This window comes from Eretmochelys imbricata, chromosome 1, assembly GCF_965152235.1.
Source record: "Eretmochelys imbricata isolate rEreImb1 chromosome 1, rEreImb1.hap1, whole genome shotgun sequence".
NCBI lineage: Eukaryota > Metazoa > Chordata > Testudines > Cheloniidae > Eretmochelys > Eretmochelys imbricata.
Genome location: NC_135572.1, coordinates 219829386 through 219852304, shown reverse-complemented (window position 1 = coordinate 219852304; position 22919 = coordinate 219829386). Strand labels below are relative to the sequence as shown.

Below are 22919 nucleotides of genomic sequence, written 5' to 3'. Positions count from 1 at the left end.
GGTTAATCACCCGCCCTGTTAAAAACCTGGGCCTTATTTCTGATCTGAATTTGTCTGGTTTCAGCTTCTAGCCATTGACTCTTGTTCTGCCTTTCTGCATTAGATTAAAGAGCCCTTTAGGAAGTGGTATGTTCTCCTTGTGAAGGGACTTATGCCCTGTAATCAAGTTACCTCTTGGTCATTTTGATAAGCTAAACAGATTCAGCATCTGAAATCTCTCACTGTAAGGCTTTTATTCATCAGATCACTTTTGTGGCTCTTCTCTGCTCCAATTTTTGTGGACATCAGAACTGGACACAGTATTCCAGTATCTGTCTCACCAGCACCAGGTACAACAGTAAAATTTAGTCCCTACTCCTACTCACTACTCCCCTGTTTATACATCCAAGGTTCGCATTAGCCCGTTTTGCCACACATGGCACTGGGAGCTCATGTTCAGTTATTTCTCCACTAGGACCCTACATCCTTTTCAGTCACTGCTTTCCATGATACAATCCCCTTCAGATACCTGAGATGCAGCCTTCTAGCATTAGGGAAATCTTTCAATATCTCCAACACCTCTGGATGGGAGCTGAGGACTTTCTAATGGTGACCCTGGTAGGTAGTTACACAAGGGAAAGGGAGGCAGAGACAGTCAGGGAGAGTATCATTCTCAGCAATCTCCTTAAACATCTGCCCGCTCCATTTAATCCCCTGGTAACCAGGCTCACGTGAGCATTCCCAGAACAGACCTGAGCAGAGAACTCCCGCATCCTCTTTGTGTCTGCAGTTGTGCTGGCCCCAGCCCCCGGAAGGACACGCCCAGAGATCGGATTCCTTCCCAGAGCAGTTCACATCATCCAGCCAGATCTGCCCGGATCCTTGCCCGTAATGAGCAGAGACAGTTGCATTGATGGCACGTCCACATCCCAGTTGTTTGCAAACGACATCGGAGTCTGACAGATCCCAGGAATCATCACAGACTGTCCCCCAGCTGCCATTGTAATAAATCTCCACTCTCCCGGCACAGCGACCTGTCCCATTCACCAGTCTGATCCGCCAGCTTCCTGCAGGGATAGATCCCAGCTGTTAATATGTATTTTCCTGCTGAACAGAAAATGTTTGTGAGATTTGGAAATGAATCACCTGAGCAAAGGACACCGACATCCTCAGCAATTCCTGCCTGGGCTGTCTCAGACGTGGAGATGTCACAGAGAGTCAGACGAGTCTCATTTCCTGCACACTGGACCCTTCTCAGCCCCACAGGGCCCGTTCCATTCTCAGACTTCGGGGGGATAAAAGCTTTCTCAGCGACTCCGCACTGGAGCTCCCTGCACACCACGCTGGCATCGTTCATGTCCCACTGGTCATCCAGCACTCTGCCCCACACACCACGGAGGGAAATCTCAACTCTCCCGTCACACCGGCTCTCTCCATTCAGGAGTCTGAGTGATTCAGAGTGACCTGGGCTCAGGAGAGATGGGAAACACACTGAATAACACTCTCTCTTATACATTAGAAATAATGCACATGAAATTGTTGACTATTTCTCAAAAAGAAGGTATAAGCCAGTGATCAGAGTGTGTCACAGTGTTAAAGGGAACAATCTCTGTCAGAAGACACTTATACCTATGAATCTATAAGTGGAAGGTGCTATGAAGATTGTAAAACTCTGAGCTTGACACAAGGGCTTGCCAACGGACTCTCTAAATGTGTGAGCGAGGGAATTCCTGCTGATTACTGATTGGGAAAATAGTCTCTGTGTGTGGTGGTGGAATGGCTGCTGAGGTTTGTAGTCACTTTATCCAGGCTTAAATGCCTGGAAGCCAGTGAACAGTGTCTGCACAAGCACTTAGCAGGTGGGTCGTGAATGATTTAGCCAAGTTTGCCTTCAGGAAGTTTGGCCAATGGAAGAGCAGGGTTTATGGTGGTCAGGAACAGGTTATTGTTGGTAAATTCCCTTAGTTCCCCCTGATCTTTGCTCAGTAGGTGGCAACTTTCTTGGTTCACGTGGATCCAGTGCAGGAGCTCCTAGTGTTAGATAGTTCCCTGCACTGGTGGTTCTGACTGGAGCTGTCCCCTGAAGTGTGGTGTCATCTCTGAGTCCAACATGAGATTCCTGCTGATCAATTCATAGCACAAGAAGCAGGTTGTGTGTGGGGCGGGGAAGGGGACGTGCTTTGTTGGTGAATATTGTGACTCCCTTGGGATGTGAATCTCAGTCTTTGCGTGTGTCTCAGAATCAGAGACTCTGATTACAAGGTGGTAAGTTAGGAATTACTCACCGAGTTCAGACCCAGGTGCAGCCAGGAGAGACTGACAATGTTAAAAGACAACAGCAGAGTCAGTGCAGGGCACACCCACTGGCTGTGCCGGGTACAGTATGTACTAGTATGGCAACCTGACGGGTGCAGTGTGTGCGCACTGGATCCAAACAGCTCAAGGATCTTGGTAGCCAAATAACATTTCAAGGCGAAGAGTGAAATCCTGGCCCCACTGAAGGCAATGGTAAAACCTCCATTGACTTCAACGGAGCCAGGAGTTCACCCTAAGACTGGACCAGGAGACTGCCTGCATGCAGCTAGTGTAGTGCAGGGGTGTAGCCACAGGTGGGCTGTGGCCCACCCAGTGATCATCCAGGCCCACCCAAATCAGGGCTGGAGCCCCCGAATCCACAGGCTGGGACTCCTACCCCCAGCTCAGTGTCCGTCAGTCTGGCCGCATCTTTCTCCTGCCAGCGCCATGCGCTGCTTCCCTGGTCTCTGACCCCAGCACTAGCCCCACAGGGGGTGTGCCTCATGAGGGCAGGTCTGGGTGGGGCTAGTGCTGGGGCTGGAGACCGGGGCAGCAGCTCCCGGCACTGGCAGGAAAGGGATGTGCCTGGGCTGACGGACACTGAGCCAGTGTCGGGAAGGGTGAGCAGAGCTTGAGCCCTAGTGGGACCCCACTTTGCCCAAAATACACGCCTAGGTGACCAGATGTCCCGATTTTATAGGGACAGTCCTGATATTCGTGGCTTTTTCTTATATAGGCACCTATTACCTCCCACCACTTGTCCAATTTTTCACATTTCCTATCTGGTTACCCTACGCACGCCCCGCAGCCTGTGTGCCCCAGGCAGCCTCAGTTTTGGGTGCCTGCTGAGCGGTAAGGCTCGGCTGGAAGGGGAGGAGGGAGGAGAGCCCCCCTTCCTCCTGCCCCCTTCCCAGGGCACCGGATTCCTCCTGCACCCCTCCCTCTGCTCCTCCCGTCACTGCCCACCCCGGAAAGCTGGGGCCCACCCAAGTTTCCTGTCCTAGGTATGCCGCTAGTGTAGTGTGAGGGTAGAGAGTAGATCTGGGGCTTTCCGAGGAGGCTCATGGATATAACTGGGTACCACAGCTCCGCAGGAAGGCCGGATGGGATCACGGCAGATGGAGCTCGTATGGAAGGGACCAGGTGTTTTTCCTTAGAAGGAATTCTCCTTCCAGCAATTGCTGAGGAGTTCCCTCCAAGAACCAGGGTCTGGGCTGGGTAGCTAGTTAGGAGAGGCAGGGCAGGGCTGCAGGGAATTCAGGTAGGAATGCCGCTAGTAGCCTCTGTGAGAAGCAGGAGAACTGCCAGGTGAATTACCCGCAAGGTACAAAGGTATCAGTTGTAAAGAGGAGAGTAGATGTCTGTTGAGAGTTCTGGGCAGGGCCACATAGGCTTAGTCATGGTGTGTAACAGCACCAGAGACTCTGGGCTCTGTGGGAGACAGTCCTGGAAGCTATGTGTCCATTATTAGAAAGAAGGTTGAAATCCAGGGCTTCTGCAGTAGGTTTCTCTGTAAGGACCCCAGTTCCAGACAGGCAAGAAGCCCTATGGAGACTCTGTACATGGATGAGAAGACGGGGCAGAGAGGGGAGCTCAAACTTCATTAAGCAGGAGGGGTCCCCATGGTGAGAGGAGAAGCAGATGATCACAATGGCCTGTTTGGGTCTTAAAACTCTATGCATCTATAGACCCATAAGACGGGCTCCATTTAGCCACAAGGGAATCAGGTTGGCTGGCCATTAAAATTAATTTTCTCGTCAATTATTTTCCCACAGGGCCCTGGCCACTTTCAGTGCCCAGGATGGATAAATCGGGGTTGTGCAGCATTAGGCTGTTGCTTCTATGACCCCTGCCTCATTCACTTTAGAAACTGGAAGGCCTGTGGAGAACGAGGAGGGGAGTGCAGGAAGAACTAGGATGCTCTTGTTTCTAGCACTGACCGTCATTCAGTCGAGCTCAGTTCTGTTCCTGCCTCTGCTGCAGACTTCACAGGTGATACTGTGCAGGTCTCTGAAGCCAGTTTTTATGGGGTCTGATTTGCATAAGTACTGAGTATTCACAACTGCCGCTAGGCTCAAGACAAGATGTGGCTGCTCTGCTCTTCTGCAGTCAGGCAGCGAGGTCGGGTGAAATGAGCACAGGGCTGCAAGTCAAAACACTGAGTTTTATCCTGTCTCTGCTGCTGACTCACTCAGTGGCCTTGGGCAAGTCACTTTGCTTTTCTCTCTCCGTTTTACCGTTTGTAAAATGGAGCTGTGACATTGTACTCTGTATGCTTTTGTGAAAGTATGCTGATGAGTGTGAATATAATGTAACTGAAATATGCTTCATGCAAAAGGTCTTTTGTAAGGTATCATTACAAAGATTATAATCTACTTAGTGTGGTCATCCTATTTGTACAAATGTATCACTCGTGTATCTGAAACTAGAAATATGAAATATAACTCTGAGGTCCTATTGTAGTTAAGCACAGTGTGGGCCATTCATGGTGGTTTGGAATCTTAATGGCTCCCATTAACCAGGACAATCGAGTGTAGATGGCTCTGTTTTACTTCTAAATCTTCCTGTATACTGGCAAGCAGGTAATGAAATCTTACAGTGACATGTGATCATGGCACCTAAACTCGAATCCACCTTTAACCTGGTGCTTTTCCATTGAAAAGGAGGGGTGGGAACCCAGAGAGGAACAAAGGATTCCCGCCTTATGCAAAAGATATCTAAGTGAGTGGAACAGAACAAAGGGGGCGGCCATCACGAGAAATCCCCTCGCTACCACCTGAGCTGGAACAAGGGCTGTACCAGGGAAAGGATTGTGCCCAGACTAGGTAGGCATCCAGTCTGTGAAAGAAACTTATTGAAACATCTCTGAAGGTGAGATTTTATCTGTATTGGGCTTAGATTTGCGTGTTTTATTTTATTTTACTTGGTAATTCACTTTGTTCTGTCTGTTACTACTTGGAACCACTTAAATCCTACTTTCTGAATTTAATAAAATCACATTTTACTTATTAATTAACCCAGAGTATGTATTAATACCAGGGGTGTGGTAAACAGCTGTGCATATCTCTCTCTCTCTGAGTGTTATGGGGGCGGACAATTTATGAGTTTACCCTGTATAAGCTTTATACAAGGTAAAACGGATTTATTTGGGGTTTGGACCCCACTGGGAGTTGGGCATCTGAGTGTTAAAGACAAGAACACTTCTTAAATTGCTTTCAGTTAAGTCTGCAGCTTTGGGACACGTGTTTCAGACGCTGGGTCTGTGCTGGAGCAGACTGGCATGTCTGGCTCAGCGAGACAGGGTGCTGGAGTCCTAAGCTGGCAGGGAAAGCAGAGGCAGAAGTAGTCTTGGCACATCAGGTGGCAGCCCCCAAGGGGTTTCCGTGATCCAACCTGCCACAGGAGCTAATAATAATACTTCCCCACCTACTTCCCTGGAGTTTGGTGAGGCTTTATTAATGTCTGGAGAGTACTCTGAACACATAAAACTCTGCAGAAATGGTGAGTACTCTGGAGAATCAGGCCCTGAGGGTCTCAGGTTGCTGCCCAATCACCCCAAATAAGTCGTGAGTTGGGAATTTGGGCTTTAATCGTTGTAAGCACAATTTTCAAAAGCAGCTAAATGATATAGGAGCTTAAGTGCCATTTTCAGAAGTGACTTAGGCAGCAAGAGGGAGCAGTCTGTATGGTTCTTGGGCTCCTATGTTACTAGAGAAAATAGGATTTAAGTCTCTAAGTCACTTAGGCCTTTTGAAAATGTTATTCTTGGGCTTCTAAGTGCCTAAGTCACTTTTGAAATGGACCTCGTAAGAGTCTGCTATCTCCTGGGGTGTTATGAAGACAAATTCATTAATGTTTGTGGGGCATTCTCACACTACTGTAATGAGCATAATAGAAAAGCCAATGAAGAAATTAATAATTCTGTATTCAGTGCAGTGTTTGTACGGTCTGTAGAGTGAACAAGGCCCTGGGTCACAGGTTGAATGAGGAGGATAAAAAGAAATATTCTACAGCTCCTCCATCCCCTGAGCACCATCTTCCCTGTGCACTGAAGGAGGCAGGACCTGGGGGAGGTGAGAATAATAGAATATGTTGATGCAATTAGACTGTATCATAATGTATATGCAGAAGGGAGGGTTGGGGACTGAATTAACATGATATAGATAACCTTAATTCTGGTATTTTCTAATTCTTGTGCCTTTGGCTTTGACTAAATGAACTAAATAATGCTGTTTATTTATTTTTATAAAAGCTAAATATTAGAGAGGGTCAACAACCAAAAATTTTTCCTGTGAAGTATTTTGAGTGCAGTATTTCAATTTTTAAACAGATCTGAGATACTGGGATGTGGAAATGGAATGAAAATTTTTGTTTGGACTCTAACTAAAATATTGATTCATTTCAACTTTTGGTAAATGAAACATTCAATTTTCCATTCCAGGTTTTGGATGTACAGGTTTGCCACTTCCTCCCCCTTTCTATTTTTTCACACAATCAGAATATTAGGACTGGAAGAGACCTGAGGAGGTCATCTAGTCCAATCCGCTGCTCATCTTTTCTTCCACTGTAAAAAGTTAGAAAAAGGTAAAAATGTGTAAGAAAGTAAGAAAGCAGGGGAAAAAATCTTTGGAGTTTTTTCAATTGGAAAAGTGTGAAAAAAGTAAAAAAAACCTCAGTGAGTGAAAGCACTACTTTCTCTGTGGTGGGCTACCAAAAATACCCCCAGGAACTCACGTGAGAGAAAGGAAATGCTGATATTCAGCAGTTTATAATTCAGCCAAACCTGGAAGGAATCTCACTGCAGGAGGAGAAGGCACCTCCCTGGCCCCAGCACTGACCCCTTCCCAAATTGCAAAGGCTCCAGCCATCAAGGAAGGTGCCGAGAATATTTTATCATAGAAAGTGTGAAGCAAGCTCCATATTGGGAGTCACTACCAGCTCCCCCTCTAATTACTATTGGAGAAGGCTGGGGACAATGAATCGGTGACATTGATGAAACCCGAAGGACAAAGTGCTGCCCCTGCTCCGCTGCCCGGCGTCAGGACAGAGTTGCTAATGTTTTTACTGGAGAATCCAGGGCTTTCCCCAGTCACAACCATTCTTTTGTGATGATATTATTGACTTAAATGTTATCTTTAATACATTTACTGTTATTTTCTGTGCTTTAGGATCTAGCTCCCCCTCCCCTTGCTGTGTCCTGAGGTTCCCCTGCTCTGGGGCAGCATCACACACTGAGGGGCAGGTGTCCTTAATCCAGCATCTCTCTTGCACTTACCTGAGCAAATCACACCGGCATCATTGTCGTGTGAGCACGGAGAGGCCCCCAGGGCAGTAACAGGGCAATGGCCCAAATGGGTTTCAGTCCCTTTGCAGTGAAATGTGTCTGTCCAGACAGAGCCAGTTCCCTTCCCAAAATACCCTCCTCCTGGGTTTGATACAGCGAAGCCGCAGTCCAGCTGACGACAGAGCACGTTGGCATCTGGTAAATCCCAGCGTGAGTCACAGAGGGTTCCCCAGGCACCAAGAACCTGGATCTCCACCCTCCCTGAGCACGCTGTGCTGCCGTTCACCAGCCGGAACCCTGTGTGCCCTGGGGAGAAGGGAGAAGGGGTTTAGAGAGGGAGCATTTAAGATATTTTATATTAAATAATAAAGAAAAGGAAAATTGGAGGGATTGAACCCATTCCCGTTATATCGAGTTGTTTAGGTTTAACTAGAAGCTGATAGCTGCTTTGTTATCCCAGCTCCCTACAGAGTGAGATCATTTTGTTTGCTGCACCCTACTCTAGAATACACATGACTGGGATTTTAGAGACATTGTGCCAAATTCTTACGTGAGCATATGACACTTGCATCATTTGCATGTGAGCACGTCTGACTCCCATGTGATATCCTGGGACAGTACACGAGGTGTGACTCATTCCCTACACACTGGAATTCCTCAGTCCAGATTGGTCCATGTCCTTCTTGGAAATGAGCTCTTCCTGGGATAGATAGAGCTGTTCCACACTCTAGTCCATTACAGATAACACTGGCAGCTTTGAGATCAAAGCGTGCATCACAGATTGTAGCCCAGGTGTCTCCATGTCTTACTTCCACACGTCCTGAGCAGGCATTGTTCCCTCCAACCAGCTGGAGCTCAATGTGTCCTAGAAAGCCAATGAAGGATGAAAATTACAAAGGAGCCTTAGGGAGTTAGGTGTTCCACTGCCTTAGAACTTTGGCCAAAAGCCCATCCTGGTGCAGTGGGACAGTGCAGGCAGCAATTAGACATTTAAAAAAAAACAATGTACAGCAGATGGAGAGAGGGGAATTTAATAGCAATCGATATACATTGGAAGTTCTGAGATGTAGAAAATCGATAAGGGAAGCTAAAGCTATCAGGAAAAACTCCACAGTTGGCAGGGCTTGGAACAATAATGACCATTTTTTTCAGTATATTAGGAGTAAAGACAAACAAACAAACAAATCCTAACAAAGGTGTAGCCCATTACAAATGGAGATGGTAAAATAGTTTATAATGATGCAAATAAGACAGAAGTGTTCAATAAACATTTCCGGTTTTGAATAGAAGCAGGATGTGTATTCAAAGTATATGAAGAGGGTGAACCACTCTGCAGTCTGTAGGTAACTAAGGAGGATGTTAAACAGTATCTAGTAGGGATAAACTTTTTTAAAAAATCATCAGGCCTGAATATCTTATAAAATCTTGGAATAAATAGAAATGTAGGACTGGAAGGAACCTCACAAAGTCATCTAGTCCATCCCCTCACACCAAGACAGGTTTTGTATACCTAGTCCACCCCTGATAGATGTTTGTCTAACTTGTTCTTAAAAGTCACCAATGATGTGTGTGACGGGTTCGGTCACAGACACCCCCTTGGGACAGTCACCTCACATTCTGAAATTACCTCTGAGCCCATTTTCCCCGCCAGCTTGGGACTCCAGAACCCTGCCTTGTTGAGCCAGACATGCTAGCCTGCTGCAACACAGACCCAGATCTGGACCACACCCCAAAAGCTGCAGACTTCAACCAAAAACTGCTCAGCAGCAGTACCAGATTTAAGATGGATTTAAGATGGATGTCATATGAGACCTCATTGTTCATTACCCACAGGCTGGCCCACACGTACACAGGAAGGCTTGCAGGTAAATAAACAATCTACAACCAATTGTCCCAGTCAATCGGAGCCATCAAGATTCTAAACCACCATAAATGGCCCACACTTTGCATTATTACAATAGGACCTCAGAGTCATACTTCATATTTCTAGCTTCAGATACAAGAATGATACATACATACAAATAGGAGGAATATATTCAGTAGGTTATAACTTTTGTTATGGTACATTACATGAGACCTTTTGCATAAAACATATTCCAGTTACATCATATTCACACTCATAAGCATATTTCCATAAAACATATGGAGTGCAATGTCACAACGGGGATTCCACAACCTCCCTTGGTACCTTGTTCCAGTACTTAACTATCCTTATAGTTAGAAAGTTTTTCCTAATATCTGACCTGACTCTCCCTTGCTGCAATCTAAGTGGATTACTTCTTGTCCTACCTACCCATTGTAGAGAGAGAGCCCAAAACTGGACACACTGCTCCAGCGGAGGCCTCACCAGTGCTGAGTACAGCAGGACAATTACCTCCTGTGTCTTACATATGACAATTCTATTAATAAAATGCAGAATGACATTTCCTGTTTTCAAAACAGCATCACCCATTTCAATCTGTGATCCAGTATAACCCCAGAACATTTTCTGCAGAACTGCTGCTTAGTCAGTTATTCCCCATTTTGGATTTTTTGCTTTTGATTTTTCCTTCCTAAGTCTAGTACTTTGTACTTGTCTTTACTGAATTTTAATTTACTGATTTCAAGCCAATTCTCCAATGTATCAAGGTCATTATGAATTCTAATACTCTCATCCAAAGAGCTTGTGACCCCTCCCAGGTTTGTGTCATCCACACATCTTATGAGTTTATTTTCTACTCCATCATCCAAATCTTTAATGAAAATATTGAATAGTTCCAGGCCCAGGAGAGTGATATTATTTATGTATCCATAGGAACACAGTGACCAGAGAGAGAAGTGTTCAGGCAAGTAAAGGCCAACGGGCATATGTCTTACGTAATCCTCAGCATTTCCCTCAAAACCTGGGCTGGCCCAACCTATCCCAGGTACCCCTGCTTCTGGGGACTGGGTTTCAATCTCCTTCCCTGCAGACCCTGCCTCTCCCTCTCTGTTCATCAGGGCTCTCCTTTTTATAAGTCCCAAGCTCTTTGTTTAACTTTCCCACTTGAAGGGCCCCTCCCCTCTCCCAAGCTAGGGGGGTTGTGCCCAGCTTGGTCAGAGGCAAAAGTTCAAAGGCCTTGACACCCATATTGTCAGTTAAGTACCAGTGACTGGGTTCTCTGCAACCATTGTCTGCCTTGCTGGGACATGTGGGGAGATCCAAGCAAGGAGTTACTCTTTGAACCCTGGTAGGAAATGGCAAAACAGCAATAAAAGAAACAGAGGTGCACATAATATATGTAAACATACAGATATTTCCCATGGTCTTCGCAGGGGTCCTAGTGGACAAGCAACAGAACTAGAGGTCCCAGGGTGATGCTGTGAAAAGGCTACAGTGATCCTCGGAGGTTTAAGCTGGGGAGCAGTGAGAAGAGCTGGCTGAAATGCAGGATTTCCAGCTCACAGGAAATTTTGCTATTTCAAAACTTCCTGTGAACCAGAAATCCCCTCCAAACTTTCTTCTGGAAAAACCAACACATGGTGTGTCCGACATGAAATTTGCTCCCAGGGACACCAGCAGATGCTGAGTGAACTGACATTCTTGTCAGTTTCACAGTGCTAAGAGAAAAACAAAAATGTCAATTTCTCTTGCATTGCAGACTGCCTTGGACTGGGGACCCCTGGGCTTCCAGACTCCTGGGCCAGCTGGGGTCCCAAATAGGCAGCTGGCCTGGGAGTCTCAAAGCTCTGGGGTCCCCGGTCTGGTGTAGTCTGCAACGCAGGGCTGCCCCAGAGCCGCAGACCCTGGGAATCAGGATCCCATCCCAGGATTTCTAAATTCCCTGCTGTGGAGCTGGGAGCTGAGCCCTGGTTAAAGCCAGGACTCCCTTTTCCATGGCAGGGTTGCCCTGGAGCTGCAGACGATAGAAGACCAGGGTCTCTGGTCTTGGGGCAGTCTACATGGTGCAGCTATCCCAGAGCAGCTGACCTGAGAAGACTGGAATACCTGGCCCCAAGGCAGTCTGCATGACAGGGCTGGCTGGAGCTCCCCAAGCCAGCTGGCACTTAACCATGCAGGTTTCTGCCACAACCCTGCCTGTGGTCTAGAGAAAGTTCATTGCACCCGACTCACTTTCATGGGAAATGTCCAGTTCAACAAACCAGCATTTTCCAATGAAGCTCTATTTTGTTGGATAATTTCTGACCAAGGACATGATTTTACCTCTGTATACAGTATGGTGAGACCAATACCGCATCCAGTGTGTTGTCCACATTTTAAGAAGGATGTTAAAAAAAATGGAAAGGGTGCAGAGAAGAGCCACAAAGATGATTTAAGGGCTTGAAAATACGCCTTGTAGTGAGAGATTCCAGGAGCTCCGTCTGTTTATTTTTAATAAAGAAGACCAAGAGATGATGTGATTATACTGTATAAGTACTTTAGTGTAGAAGTACTTGCACAGGGACAAAACACTGGTATGTAGAGACCTCCTTATTCTAGTGGAGAAAGACAAAACAAGAACATATGGCTGGAAGTTAAAGCCAGAGAAATTCATATTAGAAGTAAGCCATACATTTTCCATAGCGAGGACAATTAACCATTGGAACAAACTAAAAAGGGAAACAGAAGATTATTCACTCCTGAAGTATTTAGATGAAGACTGGATGCCTTTCTGGAAGATGTGCTTTAGCCAAACAAAAATTATTGGGTTCAGTTCACGAGTAACTGGATTAAATTCTGTAGCCTGTTACCCAGGAGGCCAGACTATATGATCTAATGCTTCCTTCTGCCCTTAAAATCTATAAAGCTATGTATCTAAAAGGAAGTCAAGCACTCAAACATTCAGAATACCAGACGCGTGCTGTCCTCTGTAACCTTAATTAGCCCCTTTTGTATTTCCATTGTGATACTGTCTTTAATTACACGATCAAATGCTATTTTTGCCCCAGGACCCCTGCCTCACTCGGTGCACAGGACACGTGGTGCTGACTGAATGGGTGGATGGTCAATCGTTCTTTTTATACTCATTGTGCGATGTGTGGCCCCAGCCCTTATGTACTGCACATCATCCAAACTGAACTCCTAAAACAGAATTGTTCATTTCCTCACAGGCTTTTCTGTGGTGCTCATTCCTATGGTAGCTGAGAGCTTCACAAACTTTAAAAAATTTCTCTTCACAACACCCCTGGGAGGCAGGGAAGTGTTGTTATCTCCATTTTACACATGGGGAACTGAAGCCCAGAGACACTATGGCCAAAATGATCAAAAGTGTCAACTGATTTTGGGTGCCCAACTTGAGACACCCAGGTCCTGATTTTTCAGATTCCTTAGCATTATACAGCACTTAGTATGTTCAGAGCAGAACACCTACTGCAGGGGTGGGCAAACCTTTTGGGCCGAGGGCCACCTCTGGGTGGGGAAATTGTATGCAAGGCTGGGGCAGGCGGTTGGGGTGCGGGAGGGAGTGTAGGGTGTGGGAGGGGGTGCGGTGTGCAGGAAAGGGCTCAGGGCAAGGGATTAGGGCAGAGGAGGGGTGCGGGTGTATGAGGGGGCTCAGGGAAGGGGGTTGGGGTGCAGGAGGGGTGCGGGGTGCAGGCAGGGAGTTTGGGGGCGGGGTGCAGGAGGGGATCGGGCTCCGGCCTGGCGCCGCTTACCTATAGCAGCTCCGGGGTGGCAGCGGCACGCACCGGGGCCAGGGAAGGCTCCCTGCCTGTCTGCCCTGGCCCCACGCTGCGCCGCTCTGGGAAGCAGCTGGAACCACATCCCTGCACGGCCCCTGGGGGAGGGGGTGGACAGGGCTCCGTGCGCTCCCATTGCCACGCCCCCAGGTACCTCCCCCGAAGCTCCCATTGGCTGCGGTTCCCCGTTCCTGGCCAATGGGAGCGGCGCAGAGTGGTGCCTGGAGGCAAGGGCAACACACAGAGCCCTCTGCCCACCCACCCCCCCAGCCCGGGGTCCCAGGGACCTGGTGCTGGCTGCTTCTGCGGGGCCTGTGGCACTATGGGGGGCAATCCCGCGGGCCGGATCCAAAGCCCTGAGGGTCTGGATCAGGCCCATGGGCCATAGTTTGTTCACCCCTGACCTACTGACTTCAGTTTACAGCAGCACATGCTCAGCACTTCTGCAACCAGACCCCCACGGTTACAAGGGGCCACCCATAAAATGTGGAACACACAATTAATGACCACCTGTGAAATATTTGGTTTCAGAGGCTTGCCAAGCATCACATAGGATCTCTGTGGCAGAGGCAGGGAGAGAATCCCATTCCCCAGGGCAGGATTCAGCTGCCTTAACAAGAGACCCTCCTTTCTCTTTCTGCAATCCCCTGCCTCACACACAGCACACTCTGCAGTTTCTGCAACCAATGAGGCAGGGTCCTACACAGAACAGCCTCCTTCACGCCACAACCAACCCTGATTCAGAGCCCTGTCGAGCACAGGCGTAGTTTGACTGCTATATTTGGGGGGGACAGAGAGCGCTCACACACACACACACAGACACACACGCACACACACACACACAGACACACACACACACACACACACACACACACACACACACACGCATGCTGAAGCCAGTTATCTTGGCTCACTGACTCTCCCTCCCCCCACCCCAGCCTGCAGTGGTCTCTGGGCTGCCAGGGCTGGGGGCGGGGCAGGATGGCTCAATGGGTGAGCCCCAGCTGCTGCTCTCTGCTGCAGCGACCTGAGCTTGGGAGCTGTGGCCACTCCAGCACCGGCTGTTGCAGAGATGTTGCTGCTCTGGGGCCTCCCAGGGCCATTGCAGCCGCCTCCCTGCCGGGGCTGCTGCTGCCGAGGGGACGCCACATGCTGGGTTCCTGCTCCCCGCTCCTATTCCTCTCTCTCCTTCTCTTCCCATCCCACCCCCTTCACCTGCCCGCTGCCCCGTGCCCCTCCCCCTTTCCCAGTGTCCTCTGCCCCCTGCAGGCACTCACCGCTTTACCGGAAACGGGCAGGCACTAGGACCCAGGCAGCCGTGCACAGCTGCAGAGCGACAACCCGGAGCAGCTACTCTCAGCCTCAGGAGAAGTGGCTCCATCACCCACCCCCTGTTCCCTGCACCGACCCCGCGTGCCCCCCCCCCATGCCTTTCCTCTGCCAATGCCCCCCTGCACCCTCCCAAACTATGCCCATGCTGTCTGTCCTGTGCACTGAATGAGGCAGGGGTCTCATGGAGAAAATAGCTTCTTATCCTGTAATTAAAGACGGTATCTTAACGCAGATGTACAAGTGGGCCACAATAAAGTTACAAAGACAACTTTAATTCTGCCATTTCGTTATTTTTTACAGCTCAACTTTGCAAACTTAACGTTCCTTAAAAGTAATGTTTTGTGCATAATTTCCTAGGTTTTTAAAAAAGCAAACTGAAAAAACAGAAGTTCCAAGATGCGGAATCATGTTGCCACCCTCCGGATGCCACCCGTCTCAGTTTTACCCAGACAGTCCGTTTTTTGGCTTCTGTGTCCGGGTGTCATTTAGGGTTGCCAGGTGCCTGGTTTTCGACTGGAAAGTTCGGTCAAAAAGGGACCTAAATGACACCTGAACCAAAAATCTGGTTTCCATGGGGCGGGGCAGGAAACCGGGTCATTAATCTGTGCCAGCCCCTGCTCAGCCAGGGCGGCTTTGTACCTGCAGGCCAGCTGCTTGAGACAATCCAGCGAGTGACGAGGGGAGAGGGGGAGTGAGCGATGAGGGCAGAGCCTTGAGGGGAAGAGGCAGAGAAGGGGCGGGGCCTTGAGGAAAGAGGTGGAGCAGGAGCGGGGCCTTGGGGTAGCGGTGGGGAAGGGCGTTGCCTTGGGAGGAAGAGGTAGGGCAGGGGGTAGAGCCTCAAGGATCCGGTTACCAGCCATGAGAAAGATGGGAACCCTGTGACACCCACATGGGTCATCAGCAGGGTTGGAACCTTTAGATCCACCACAGAAACCACTGCCACTTCAGCTAATGGCGTAACTGACTGTGGTAGGAGGTTGTCATCTTCTTTGTGGACCAGCATGAGAGTGGGATCAGAAAAAAAATTTGAAGGGTTTGACAGATATTTGCTGGCAGCAGGGGAATGGCAAAACTCAGGGATCCTGGTTCCATTCCAGGCTCTGGAGAGGTGTGTGTTCTGGTAGTGACAGACCCGTCTTCCCCTGTTCCCCAAAGCCTAACCCCTTCTGCCCCATCCCCTCCAAGCAGTCCCTGTATCGGTCCTGTCTCTTCTCCATCCCTTGCTCTGTGTCCCAGTCCCATTCTTCTTGTCTACCCAGTGCCAGTCTCCACTCCTCAAGCTTCTCATCCCCAGGCCCAGTCTCCTGGACAAGCCAGTCCTAGACTTCACCTCTGGCTTCCTCTGCCAATTTCCCCCTGTTCTCTGTGCTGTTCCTCTGGGGTCCTCAGCTGATCTGTTTCTCACACTTATCCCTGCCTTGGGTTGTCCGGTCTGTGCCAAGCCCCAGTTTCCCTCCCTGGATGCCTCTTCCTGTCTCAGGGTTTCTCTCTACGCACACTTAGCTTGTGTCAAACTGGGGTGTAAATTTACCCCGCACTAGCCTGCTGCACACTCAGTGTCCGTGCGGACCAGCTGCTGCGCACTAACAGTTCCCCAGTGCTTGGAACCGGGAGAGATCAAAGCACACAAGGGAACTGCTAGGACTTCTCTTCGCTCCCACACTAAATCAGTGCCACTGTATCCGTGCAGGGGAGACGATTTAACACGTCTGGTGAAGATGCATTACGTCGATGGGTGAGCGCTCTCCTGTCTACATAATTAGTCCACCTCATCGAGAGGCAGAAGCTCCCGCTGACCTAGTGCGATGCAGACACTGCTTAAAGTTGATGTAAGTTACATTGCTCGTGGGGGGGGGTTGTTTTCACACCCCTGAGCGATGTAACTTACATCAACTTAGGCAGCAGTGTAGACAAGGCCTCAGTGCGCAGCAACACCATCCACATGGGCACCTGGTGCCTGGCAGGACAGTGCAGGGTAGATTTACACCCCGGCTTGCCACAAACTAAATGTTCATGTCGATCTGCTCTCAGTCTCCCCCACCCCACCCTGGCTGCTTATTCCAGTCTCCTCGCACAGTTAGTCTTAGACTCCCCTGACACCCTGGTTTCTGATCTGATCTGTTTTTCCTCACCCACCTCCAGTTCCTTCCCACTGGTTCCCAGTCCCAGACTCCTCACCCAGTGTGGCATTCTATACCTTGGGGGAGTGTGCTGTAACCCCTATAATCCTCATTTTCATACAATTGTGATCTTACATATAAAGCATGCCTTCTAAGGTATCAGGGGAAAGGTTATGATCTGCTGAAAGTCATTTCTCTATTCATATATGTAGATCATTAATGCATATGAAGTTATGAGAATTGTGTAGTATGGTTGTCACTAAAACATGCTGTAAATTGGGGAATCAGCCAAATATGAGCTCCCGAGAGGCAACAGCAAGGAAAGTAACCATTGCCTGGGTGGGGTGTCAAACAACCAATGAACAGCCATTGTCCAGGAAGGGAGTTACAATGAATGACTCACCTGCATGAGGCCACACCAGGGGAATTGCTCAGTCTTGCTTGGAGAGATTCAGTAATGCTCACCTCACCCTGAAGAGCGGGGTCAGGGGAGGAGGCAGGGGCGAAACCATGGGGGCAGAAAGGACGAGGGGGGAGGAGGCAGGGGCAAAACCATGGGGGCAGAAAGGACATGATAAAAAGAAGAGACATTTGCCATGCTCTTCCTCTCTCTTCCACCTACATCTACAGACACCACCACACCAAGCCACTGAAGCGCTGATCAAAGGGGAGAGCCTGGCTGAAGAGTAACCAGGAAGCCTGTGATGAGAAACATCTAAGTTTGTAAGGGCACTGAAAGTGTTAAGATCAGCTTAGAATGGGTTTTGCTTTTATTTCTTTTGACCAAATCTGACTTGTTATCTGTTATGTATTGACATAAACTGTGACTGTATAAATCATTGTTGCAACCACTGTGATACATTTGCACCAAATATTGTACAAAGGTTGTCTTGTGAGGTGTCTATGGAAAGGTTATGATCTTCTCGTTATGATTATGCTATCTGTATGCATGTATCAATTTTGTAGTTGAAATTATGAATATTGGCTATGTACTTGTTTCTCAATGTGTTTGATTCTAAGTAGCATTAAGAAAAGGAGTACTTGTGATACCTTAGAGATTAACAAATTTATTTGATCATAAGCTTTCATGAGCTACAGCTCACTTCATCAGATGCATTGTTAGTCTCTAAGGTGCCACAAGTACTCCTTTTCTTTTTGCGAATACAGCCTAACACGGCTGCTACTCTGAAACCTGTCATTAAGTAGCATTAGTGAAGCATTTGGTCAGCTTCTTGAGAAAGGAATTTGCAGATTGAGTGCTCAATTGACAAACACTTAACTAACAATGGACCTTGGGAGACTCCAATCCACATATGAGAAGTCTTCCTGAGATGTTCAACGTGGCATGTGAGGAATGGCTGATGCCTGCAAACTGCATCATGCATGGACATGTGACTTACCCAGGTGGCTACAAACTCCATCTTGTTGCTGTGATTTTGCACAGGAGAACAAAGGGAAATAATATAAAAGGCCCTGGAAACCCCTCCATTTTGTCTTCAATCCTGCTTTTTTACTTCTGGAGGAACTTTGCTGCAAACTGAAGCTCCGAACAAAGGACTGAATGACCCATCCAAGCTGTGGATGTACTCCAGAGACTTGATTTAAACCTGCACTTTATTCCATCACTGCTACAAGCCTGAAAAAATAACTTTGCCATTACTGTATGTAATTGATTCCATTTAACCAGTTTTAGCTCTCATCTATATTTCTTTCTTTTTATGAATAAACCTTTAGATTTTAGCTTCTAAAGGATTGGCAACAGCTGCTTTTGTAATGAGCCAGCCAGTCCCAGTCCCTATTCAAGCCCAAATTAATGGTGTTAAAAGCCAGTAGGAGAACACTTCAATCTTCCTGGACATTCTATAACAGATGTAAAAGTAGCTGTACTTGAACAAAAAAACTTCAGAAACAGACGTCAAAGAGAAACACCAGAATTAAAATTCATTTGCAAATTTAACACCATTAATTTGGGCTTGAATAGGGACTGGGAGTGGCTGGCTCATTACAAAAACCGCTTTGCTGCTTCTGGAATTGACACATCCTCATTTGTTATTGGGAGTGGACTGCATCCACCCTGATCAAGTTGGGCATGTCAACACTGGTTCTCCACTTGTGAGGTAACTCCCTTCCCTTCATGTGTCATTATATAATGCCTGCATCTGTAATTTTCACTCTATGCATCTGAAGAAGTGGTGTTTTACCCACAAAAGGTTATGCCCAAATAAATCTGTTAGTCTTTAAGGTGCCACCAAACTCCTTGTTGGTTTTGTCCTGAATTGATACTCTCAGCTGTGTCCCACCAGAGGCAACATCATTACATTATGTTTTGTCTTATAATCACTTAAAATCTCTCTTTATAGTTAATAATTTGTTTGTTTATTCTACCTGAAGCAGTGTGTTTGGTTTGAAGTGTGTCAGGGACTCCCCTTGGGATAACAAGCCTGGTCCATATCAATTTCTTTGTTCAATTGATGAACTCAGATAAGCTTGCAGTGTCCAGTGGGCATAACTGGGCACTGCAAGACGGAGGTTCCTCGGGTTGTGCCTAGGGATAGTGGCTAGTGTGATTCGGTTGTACAATCCAAGGAGCAACTTACATGCCAGAGGCTGTGCGTGAGCAACCCAGGAGTGGGGGTTCTCACAGCAGAGCAGGGTAAGGCTGGCTCCCAGAGTCAAGGATTGGGTGACCTAGCAGATCACTGGTCTGGATAACACCAGAGGGGAACGTCACACCCAGTCAGTCCCAGTCTCCCCAGCTCCCAATCTCCTTGCTCAGCAAGTCACAGTCTCTCCCCACCCACTCCCTCCTAATCGCCCTGCCTAGCGAGTCCTAGTCTCTTTTCCCCTCCTCCCAGTCCCAGTCTCCTTGCCCAGCCAGTCCCCATCTCCCGCTTTCTTTTCCAGTCCCACTTTCTCTCCATCCACCAGCCTCCAGGCTCAGAATATTCCCCCTGCATCCTTATCCTGATCTACTTTCCCCCTCACCCTGGTCTGCATTCAGTTCAGGTAGCTTCCTCCTCACACTGCCTGGGCCCAATAGGTGGAAACAGTCTCCCTCATCTCAGGTCTAGTGCCTGGTGCCACTCTGGTGCACAGCGGCCAAGAGTATAATTTCAGCATAATTTTATTGGTTACACATCTTGCCATGGCTGCAACACCTCTTTGGGGACCGTCACCTTGTTGTGGTGAAGGGGCTTGTGTGCTCCAATGATCCTCAGAGCTATGCTGTCGGAAGCTTCATGTTTCTTCAAATGTGGTATAATGAGAAGCTTTTGGAAGACTTGAAAAATGCCAACATTGTTACCATCTTTAAAAAAGGAATAAATTGGAGTGTGGAAATTATCATGGCATTGCCTTGCTATCTACAGCAGGGAAAATTCTCACCCGTATCCTCTTAAACCTATTACTTCCCCTTGCTGAGGAAATATTGCCGGAATCTCAGTGCAGTTTCAAGCCATCCCGCAGAACAACTGACATAATCTTCGTTGCCCACCAAACCCAGGAAAAGTCTTGGGAGCAAAATTAGGACCTGCACATGGCCTTCATTGATTCGACAAAGGCCTTCAATTCTGTCAATCACAAAGCCCTGTGGAAGGTGCTGGCCAGATTTGGCTGCCCTCCAAAATGTATTAAGGGCTTAAGGCTTCTTCATGATGAGAGGACTGCCACCATTCTCTGTAATGGCCTGGAGATGGATCCTTTCGTCATCAAAACTGGGGTTCAGCAAGTACGTGTTCTCCATGTATTTAGCAGTCATTTTGGTCCTTGTTAAAGACCACCTCCCCACTGGAGTTGACATTCAATACAGAATGGATGGGCAGCTTATTAAGATTTGACATTTCCGTTCCAAGTCTAAACTGCTCAAGGCATCCATTACTGACCTTCAGTATGATGATGACTGTGTCATTGTCATGCACACTCGGAATGACCTTCAGTCCACACTGGATTTTTTTGCACAAGCTTACTGAAGCCTATGACTCTCACTCAATATCAGGAAGACTAAAGTGCTCCATCAGCTTGCTTAAGACCTTGTACATGACCCACCACAAATCACCATCAAGGGAAAGACTTTGGAGAGAGTTGAGGACTTCTGTTACCACGGTAGCCAACTTTCTCAAAATGCAAAAATTGACAGTGAGATCCAGCACAGGATCTATTGCACAAGTGCTTCCTTTGGGAAACTGCTCTGGCACGTTTTCACAGATCGTGACTTACGGAAGAACACCAAAATCCAGGTCTGGGAGACAACTGTTATTTCTACACTCCTTTATAGATGTGAAACCTCTATGAACAGCACCTCAAGAGTCTGGAGATGTATCACGAAAGATGCCTCTGGAAGATGCTTTGCATCAAGAGGGAAGATCACTGGACTAACACCAGCAATCTCATTGAACCTAATGTCACCAGCATTGAAGCAATGATCCTCACTCATCAACTCCGCTGGGGTGGACATTGTGTGCGGATGCCAGACTCTCGCCTCCCAAAGCAAGGCCTCTACTCTCAGCTCACTCATGGTCAGAGATCCCATGGTAATCAGAGGCAACCCTACAAAGACACACTGAAAGCGTATCTCAAGAAAACTCATGTGGACATCAGAAGGTGGGAGGACCAAGCAACCAACAAATCTCAATGCCGCTCCATCCTCCATCAGGCAGTGGCCCGCTTCGAGGAGAAGTGCCTTGCCCTCAAAGTTGAAAAGAGAGAGAGAAGAAAGGAAAGAAAAAGAAATTTCTCCCAGCAGGCAGCTGACCCGTCAGGCAACGTCTATACCTACTGCGGGCAGATCTATGATTCCAGGATCGGATTCCTCAGTGATCTCAGGACCCAGATGTAAATCTGTGGTTGAGATCATCCTCGAATGGAGGGATCACGGATGATGATGATGATGCTGCTGCAACCGATGATGCTTGGGCCTACAGACAACAGCATCTTTCACTCTGAATTCCTGATTCACTCCCTGGGCACCATCTGAGGTAGGGGACCTTGGCAGAGGAGAATGATTTTGGCAGAGTTTACTATTAATCCAACCAGAAATGAAAAGTGAAAGCTGGAAGAGAAGGGGTTGAGAGAGACAAGGTGGCTGAGGTAATATCTTTTATTGGACCCACTCCTGTTGGTGAAAGAGACAAGTTTCTCAGCTTACACACAGCTCTTCTCTGTCAGATCAAACATTTGTCTCTCTCCAACAGAAACGGGTCCAATAAAAGATATTGCCTCACCCACCTTGTCTCTCTAATATCCTGGGATGAACACGGCTACAACAACACTGCATATAAGAAGACGACTGCCACTTTTTGGAAAGTTTTCGAGTATTCAGTCAGGAGACCAGCTCTGAAAAATTGCTTGGTGCAGAAACATCACAGCTCCCATATGGGTTTGTTCTCAGTGATATCGAGTGCACAGGGCAGTTTGTAGAGGGCTGACTGGTTATTTCTGGAATAATCCTTAATCTCCCCTATCCTGAGTCCTTTATTCTGTTTCTACTCAGTCTGGACAAAGCAAACTCACATTACAGTCAGTAGCTGACAGCCTGAGTAAGGAACCCTGGGTTTGGCCCTATGAGCTGGCCCTGCACCTCTACCCAGGAAAGACAGGGATTAGTGACAAGAATGGCCATAACTATAATGACCATGGAAAGACTCATCCTCCTGTCCAACCTTCAGCACAGGCATGTGGAACTACCCTGCCAGCACGGCAAGGGTTAAAGGGAGCCTTTGGGCCCAACTAGCCCCACCCCGCTGTACCTGCAGCCAATGGCAGGCCTTGGGGGGTGTAGAAAAGGAGAGAGCCTGGCTCAGTTGAGGGCTGACTGGTGAAGTGGCAGGAGCTATCTGCCTCCCTACTTGAGGGGAAGGTCACCAGCCTGCCAGCTGGGGCAGTCACCAGGGAGTAAGCACTGACTCCCTGGCCAAGGGGGACTGAGGAGGAGACCAAGGAGCCTCTGTCAACTGAAATAACTTGGTCCCTGAAGCCCAGAGATATTGTGGGGTTCAGTCTCACAAAACTTGGGCTGCCCCACCTGAAGGAGCCTGGGACCACAGCACGGTGCCACTCAAGATCCACAAGAGGGCGCTATGGTATGCAAGCCACCCAGCAAACGGGACTACGGGCCATGCCCCAAATGAAAGGGACAGTGGTAGAAAGTAGCCCAGGGCAGTGGATTTAGACTCCTTGCTGGGAGGCCTCCCCTATTTAGGGGTTGATGCATGCAGGACCCTGGGCTGGGACCTGGTGGAGAGGGAGGGCCTGGGTTTCCCTACCTCATTGCCTAA

The 22919-nt window shown here is 48.1% G+C and overlaps 1 protein-coding gene across 1 annotated transcript in view; it reads right to left on the bottom strand.

Moving 5' to 3' along the window:
• LOC144268883 (scavenger receptor cysteine-rich type 1 protein M130-like) overlaps positions 1-22919 on the bottom strand; it is a 61506-nt gene that overhangs the window by 14120 nt on the left and 24467 nt on the right. The window contains exons 3-6 of the mRNA XM_077824178.1: positions 8109-8423; positions 7550-7864; positions 1126-1443; positions 732-1046 (exon numbers count right to left, since the gene is read on the bottom strand). Of these exons, the coding sequence (XP_077680304.1) occupies positions 732-1046; positions 1126-1443; positions 7550-7864; positions 8109-8423 (1263 nt within the window). The remainder of the gene's footprint in view (positions 1-731; positions 1047-1125; positions 1444-7549; positions 7865-8108; positions 8424-22919) is intronic.